This window comes from Lactuca saligna, chromosome 3 (genome assembly GCF_052625555.1).
Source record: "Lactuca saligna cultivar CGN05327 chromosome 3, ASM5262555v1, whole genome shotgun sequence".
Taxonomy (NCBI): Eukaryota; Viridiplantae; Streptophyta; class Magnoliopsida; order Asterales; family Asteraceae; genus Lactuca; species Lactuca saligna.
Genome location: NC_136419.1, coordinates 169,858,438 through 169,865,941, shown reverse-complemented (window position 1 = coordinate 169,865,941; position 7,504 = coordinate 169,858,438). Strand labels below are relative to the sequence as shown.

Below are 7,504 nucleotides of genomic sequence, written 5' to 3'. Positions count from 1 at the left end.
TGGTAAAAAAGGCAAAGTTCATTATTAATATGTAGAAGATTTAAATTTGTTATTAGTTAAATTATGTTTCCATTATGGATGCATTCACTATATTGTGGTAAAACATAGTTAAGTATGTTCTTATTATATATATTGGTTTAATGAAGGGTTAATATGTTCTTGTTTCCATCTCTATTTTATATTAGTTATATATGTTTGTTGGAACATATTTTAGGTAAATGAATTAGAGAGCATGATGGAACGGGAAGTGAAGGAACAAGAGGAAATACAAGCCCGTCTTGATAGAGATGTAAAGTTACAAGAGGAGATAGAAAGTCGTTTTCTTGGACAAATGAGTAAACTTTTGAAGCAATACAAGCATGACAAATTTTCCTTGTTGAATATGTAATTATTTTTAATTTTTTCATGAACATTTTAATTTTTTATAATGCCAAAATCCATCGCTAAGCTGTCACGACATAAAATATGTCGGTAATCTGTTAGTGATTATGCGGATACCGTCGATAGTTCGTTGCAAAAAATATTAATGTGGGTGATCGGTTACTAATAACAACGGAAAAATCCATCAATAAAATTTATCTTAGCCGTCGAAAATCCGTTACAAACAATTGGCAACAAGAATATACCGACGGATTTTGGTCTGTTGCAATTCCCTCAGTAAAAACAATTACCGACGGTTTTGCCGTCGGTAATGCTCTTTTTTAAATAGTGGTATGCTCACAGGGTATTAGATAAATTGTCTTCATCAAGGGTGACATGAATATGAATGATGATGAGCATCCTTTACGCCACCACGAGGTTCTGTCTTTGCGAATAGATTCATAAAATAAAAATGGTTTTGTTCTGTTTGTTTGTTTTTTTATGTATTATTTATTTTTTTGTTATGAAGGGTTCACGGAAAAAAGAATAAGAACTTCATCAATAAGTACTTTTATTATCATTATCTATTTTATCTTTTGATTTCTAGCTGCTTGTCATTAAGCATTGCGTAATTTGAAAACATCTTAACAAATAGTGAAGAAGGAATGAGTACGAAATGCATAAACTATTGGTTGTCGGCTTTTGGTGGAAGTGAGGCCACACTTATCTATGTTTTCTCTTTTTTTTGTTGTGATACTAATCATCTAAATGTCTAATACAATATTCTTGTGGCTACAAAGTGATTAAAATAGTTACCCGATTCACACAAGATTCACAAGATACATATGGAAAAAAAATTAAATCTAAAATATATCTTCATTTCATGTTATATCTTCTTTTCTTTTAGATTTTAACATTCTTTTCTTACCAATACTAATGATTAATGAACACATGTGCTCTTATTTATCCTTCAATTACAAGAAATAGCAATGTACTTTAATTGATTTGATTATTATAGCATCTTACTTCTATTTTCTTATATTACCACATTAAAATTTGAAGAATCTAGCCAATTAATGAAACATAAGTGCATAACAATCTCAAAGTAAAACTTGTTCATGTGTTAAACTACTTTAAAGTCTTCACTCCTCATCACCATAAAATGTTTAATAATTTAAAAAAAAACTAAAATAAATATTTCAAATAGTAGATTGCTACCAACTTTTGACCGATATTTAGCCTGACCGAACTTTATGCCCAATCTTCATTTTGCAAGTCATTAGACCTCCGGCTTAGCACCTCAGTGCCACCTAGGTGATAGCCTACAATAATTTTAACAACATTGGAGGGCAGTAGAAAATAAACAAGAATGCCTCTACAGTCAAATTTGTGTTATGCATTTAAACCCACAAATAGGTAACTCCCAACAAACAGTAAGATGATAAGAATTCACGAAGATAACCAGAATATGATTGCTTGATTGAAATACTAAAATTACAAGATATGGAATAGCACTTTGAGAAGCGATCACTCTCCACGGGAATGTTCTCACAATAATCGGCTCCCTCTCAACATGGATACGCCACTTACCTAAATAGAGATTATTCTGGGGCTAATCCCTATTCTGCCCTTGGTCATCCCATATGGTTCCAAATTGTGTCCACGTCATTTTCCATTCCACTACTTGTCGGCTTTGCCTTATTCCTCCTTTTATAGGTGACAATATGGTTGGGTATATTACAATTTTGCACATAAGATATGTGACTTATAGTCATTTATTCGTATCCAGATACAGGTGGTTGCATTAATTTTTTTTTTTTACAATTTTAATTGTAATTGTAAGACGATTATTCAAATATACAGTCCATAGACAACCATAAAACCGAAGTTTTACTTTAGATTTAATCCATCCATGTCTCCCTTGATTATAAAGACTCACCAAAGATTCATTTTTGTGAATCGACCGAGGATGGTTTCATCTTCTTATCTTGAAAACTTGTGTAAACTAATGCTGATCAACAAAAAAAAATGTTGTGTCAGCAACCCATATACTTTTATGTAGACATCCTTATTTTTCCCTAAAAAGATGTCCATATTGCACTAATTGATAAAAACAATATTCAAACATACTTTGATTTTATACGCTTCCTTAAGTTGGAATGCAACCTCAGCAATTTTAGGTCGTTCCTCCCGAGTTTCTTGTAAGCATTGATATGCAATAGCTGAAAACATGCTTAATGTTCCTGAATTGATATCTTTCTTTATTCTTTGATCAATAATCTTATCCAACTCTCCATTTTTGTAGCAGGTTCGAGCCAAATGATGTAGGAATCGCCACTCATCATGGTAACTGGAAACACACGCCAACCTTCCACACAAAACTTCAAACAAAACCACACCAAACGAATAAATATCCGACTCTTTTGTTAAAAACCCTGTTCTTATGTATTGTGGGTCAGTATAACCATATGTGCCAGCAGGGTTAGTGATCACAAAGGTGTTAAGTTGATTTGCTAAACCTATTCTAGCCAAACCAAAATCCGAAAGTTTTGCATTCCAATTCTCATCCAATAACACATTCGCACTTTTCACATCACGATGTATTATTCTGTGTTTCTCAGCCACGTGGTTATGAAGATAGTCCAACGCATAAGCAACACCAATACATATTTTATGGAGTTGTGACCAAGATAGCCCACCCGACATTCTAGTGTCACTTAAATATTTGTCAAGGCTTCCATGGCTTGCATATTCGTAAACAAGGATCATCTCCTTGTTATCATCACAAAATCCGATAAGTTTTATGATGTTTTTGTGTTGATACTCTGAAAGCATTGTAACCTCTGTTCGGAACTCCTTGCTGCCTTGAAATCCGGAGACATCTAGCCGTTTTACAGCAACGAGTTGGTTTACATGATCTGCCCAGGTGAGGATTCCCTTATAGACCCTTCCGTAACCACCCTTCGCGATGAAATTTTTTTCGTTGAACTCTTGTGTACAATCTTTTATCACATGGAAGGGTATTTTGAGGTCTTTCGGCTGATTCATTGGAACATAATCTAAAATAATTAATATTCAACAAGTCTCACACAACTTTTATATATATATATATATATATATATATATATATATATATATATATATATATATATATATATATATATATATATATATATATATATACCGGTTAAGTTAAAGTTTTTATACATGTTACAAAACAGTTTCTACATGGAAGAAGCCATCAACTATACCCAAAACAGTTTTTAGGTGGAGACGCTGTTTTAAGAGTACAGTTAACAGAAAGAAATAGCAATGTTTAAAGAATCCAACCAATATATCAATGTCAATAGCATATAAAGCAACTCTTTTGGTATTAATCGATATATATGTTAAAAATCGTCTTGATGAGAAAAAACTGTAAGTATAATGTTCAAATTTATTAGATTTTTTAAAAGTACAACTCCTTACTAAGTAAAAGAATGAAACCTACTTCTTGCATTTAGTCAAACTGGTATTTTTATGATGTCAGTAAATGAAACCCACATCGAGCTTGTCCATCCGGTCTAAATATTTTTGTACTTGGTCTTGGACCTTTTACTCACAACCTGACTTGGTGAAAATTGAAAGTTGGTTATATATAGCAATATAAAGGTCCTTTATCTACATAAAATAATTTGCTTTGTGGTATGCCTAATTTTACTCAAAACACATGATAATGATAAGGATATGAATCTGATGTTTTTCTTTTTTTAATATATGTACATAGGCCATTAAATTAGATATACATTAATTAATATATACGACAATCTATGGTGAAAACTATTATAATATAGGTAGTTATTTATGTATAATATGATTTTGTATTTTCAAATATATACTTTGTTTATTTTTGTATTTAGTTTTAACATGGAAAGCATCAAGTCCAAACACTATGATTTTTTTTAAAAGTTAAGACACACAGATTCATCTAATCATGCTCATAATTATACACCTTTTTGTCCACCACATGAGTTGCACACTCGACCACTTCCTTCACATGACAACTGGATATTGCTAACACAAAAGCCTTTTTGTCCAAATAGATTGATAAACTAAAGATACATCATAGATTTAAGTGATTAATTGTTCATCGGGGGTTGCTTCGATGTGGATCCCAAGTCTTTGTGGAAATGTCCCAAAGAGTTAAAGAAGGTGCGTAAAATAAGATTATTGACCTGATTGGTACGAGGCATAGCAGCAACTTTGGGGAGGTTAGGAAAGTAACGTGGCCGTTGATAAGGTTCCTCTACAACAACAAAATTTTTCCCATGTCTCTTTAACGCCTTTTCAACATCCAGCTTTTGCTGCACCCACACATTCGCATGCAAATTATAACTCCACATCCCTCAAAAATAAAAAACCTTAATCACAAATATTAATGATTCTTGAAACAAAAGTAAACAAAACTGAAGTACTTAAGTACCTGCACGATGTAGTGGGACACAAAACTTTGTTGTTTAGATGTAAATTAGGCATAACTAATGCATTTAAGATCTAGTGATTGATAAGAGTGATGTCGTGATTAATGTAGTTTAGGTGTTACAATCCTTAGGACACCCAAATTCTCAAAATATTTCGAATGTAAAACACTAACATGAAAATGAACTGATTCGACATTTTCATTTATGTACAAATTTGGTTTCTTTAATCATATTTTGTAAATTCATGGATTGCAAAGAAAAAATACATACACTCACACAGGTTGACTAAAGGAAATATTAAATACTTAGGGAGTACACATTAAGTATTTGTGGATGAGAGAGAACATTAGATAGTTGGGGTACACAAGAATGTGACAAATTTAGCCATATCGGATGTCTCGTAGGAATAGGACTAGTACATGTTAAATGGTTGAAATCAATTACGATGACTTAAAAATGTACGGAAAATACTTTGTTTTCCCATTGAGTGAAACTAAAATATAAGTGACTTAGATAGAAAATTAGTGGACGCCATGTTATTAGGGCTGAACGTTGAAATCGGTTACCTATTTTTGGAAGACCTAATGCAAAATCAGCAATTCTTGAATCGGAGCAGATGGAATCGGTTCTTGTTCTTGACATTTTCGAACTGTTACTACCCACTTTGTATATATCTTAACACCAAACTCTATTTTCAGATACTTATAAAAACAAATGTTATTTGTTTAGACTTTTATTATGTGGTGATGATTAATACAAAATAGTGAAAATAAATTTTTTCTTCCAAATTGCAACATTAAACTAACATTTCAAAAAGATAAAAACTATAAAATCCGTTATCAATAAAAACCCCATAATCGTATCTAGATGGTGATCGATCGTTTAAATAAAGTCAAAATTTCATTATGTTTTTTAGCAGCCGTTGCAACCTTGTAGGTGTATTCAAATTAAAACTTGCACCGAACAAAATCATAAATAAAATAAACAAAATGTAGCACTTTTTCTTAACATTTTGAGATGCTTTACCGCATTGACATGCCCATTTTAAAGCGAACATATTCAACCATTTTGAGGATTTGGAATGAAGAAAAAATTAGCAAGCACATCTAAAACATAAGTTTTGACATACTTTGTTTATTTTTGTATTTAGATTTAGCATAAAAAGCATCAAGTCCAAACAGATTGATCTTTTTTTTCTTTCTTTTTACAACGGATAAGACACAGTCATCTAATCATGCTCCTAATTATACACATTTTTGTCCACGACTGGACTTAAACCTTCAGCCACTTAAGGGGGGACACATTTCTAACACACCTGAATAGTGCTAAGCCAAAAGTTTTTTTTATCGAAAACTGGTTTAGCTGTCCAAACATATTGATAAACTAAAGACATCATAGATGAGTGATTAATTTTTTTTATAGGGGGTATGCTTCGATGAAGATCCCAAGCGTTTGTGGAAATGTTCTAAATAGTGAAAGAAAGGGTGTCAAATAAGATTATTGACCTGATTGGTAAGCGGCTTAGCAGCAACAAAATTTTTACCATATCTCTGTAACGCCTCTCTAGCATCTTGCTTTTGCTGCACTTCCCACAAATTTTGCATGAAAATTATAACTCAATATCACTTGAAAAAACCCTGAATAATCAATGATGATTCACGAAACAATAGTAAACTTGTATACATATCTTTGTTATGTATTTCATATTTGCATAATGTAGCAACACACAAAACTTTATTGTTTAAAATTCATTCGATGTGATATCTAGTAATTGAGAAGTGTAAGGTGTAACTAAAGCATTTGAGGTCTAGTATTGGTAAAAGTGATGCGTAATTAATGTAATTTCGGTGTTTCAATCCCTTGTACACCCATATTCACAAAATGTTTGGAATGTGTGAAACACTAACACAAAAATGAGTTGTTTTTACATTTTCATTTATTTATGTATAAATTTGGTTTGTTTAATCATATTGTGTAAATTTATGAATTACATGGATACATATTTTTCAATAGTGAATAGGGGATAGTAGCGATGAACTACATATATGCTATGTAGCGATAGCAATGAAATAGTGTTCGTTATTTCATGTTTAGCGACAAGTTAATAGTAAATTAAATATGCAAATACCATAACTATGTTAGCAATTATAATATAAAAACAAGTAAACTATAGTCATTATTATCTAAAATAAATAAACTTTAGTCATTATAATCTAAAAAATGTTGCTTTAAGTTTTTGGGTTTACATTCACTGAGCAAACATAATGCAGTGCAGACTTTAATACTTAAAAATATGATCCGTTTTTTATACTTTAATAATTTAAAATATCATCCACTCGGAGAATCAAATATTCTTTCTTATTTGAATGCATGAAATTAGATAATACCTTATTTGAATGAATGAAATTAGATAATACTTTAATAATTAATACTTGAATAGAAGAACCATAACATATCGTATGCCACTTGCCAAACTCTAATAATAGTTGTTAGTAAGTAAAGAGGATAATTCATGAAAGTACACACACAAAGACACATTATTTATGTAGTGCGATCAAGGTTACCTACATCCAAGGGCAAGAGGGAGTATTCTTATTCAAGAGTTCTCAAATAAAGATTACAAGTACAACTTAATAAAGATCGGCCTACTCACTAAGTATTCAAGATACAAAGATACCAATAAA

At 31.4% G+C, this 7,504-nt stretch overlaps 1 protein-coding gene across 2 annotated transcripts in view; it reads right to left on the bottom strand.

The window, feature by feature from the left end:
* Nucleotides 1–1,523: 1,523 nt before the first annotated feature.
* LOC145037457 (putative receptor-like protein kinase At5g39000) overlaps nt 1,524–7,504 on the bottom strand; it is a 33,578-nt gene continuing 27,597 nt past the window's right edge. For both annotated transcript variants that reach the window (XM_078986108.1, XM_078986107.1), the window contains exons 3-6: nt 6,326–6,400; nt 4,575–4,703; nt 2,491–3,399; nt 1,524–2,371 (exon numbers count right to left, since the gene is read on the bottom strand). In XM_078986108.1, the coding sequence (XP_078842234.1) occupies nt 2,366–2,371; nt 2,491–3,399; nt 4,575–4,703; nt 6,326–6,400 (1,119 nt within the window). In that variant the 3' untranslated portion in view covers nt 1,524–2,365. The remainder of the gene's footprint in view (nt 2,372–2,490; nt 3,400–4,574; nt 4,704–6,325; nt 6,401–7,504) is intronic.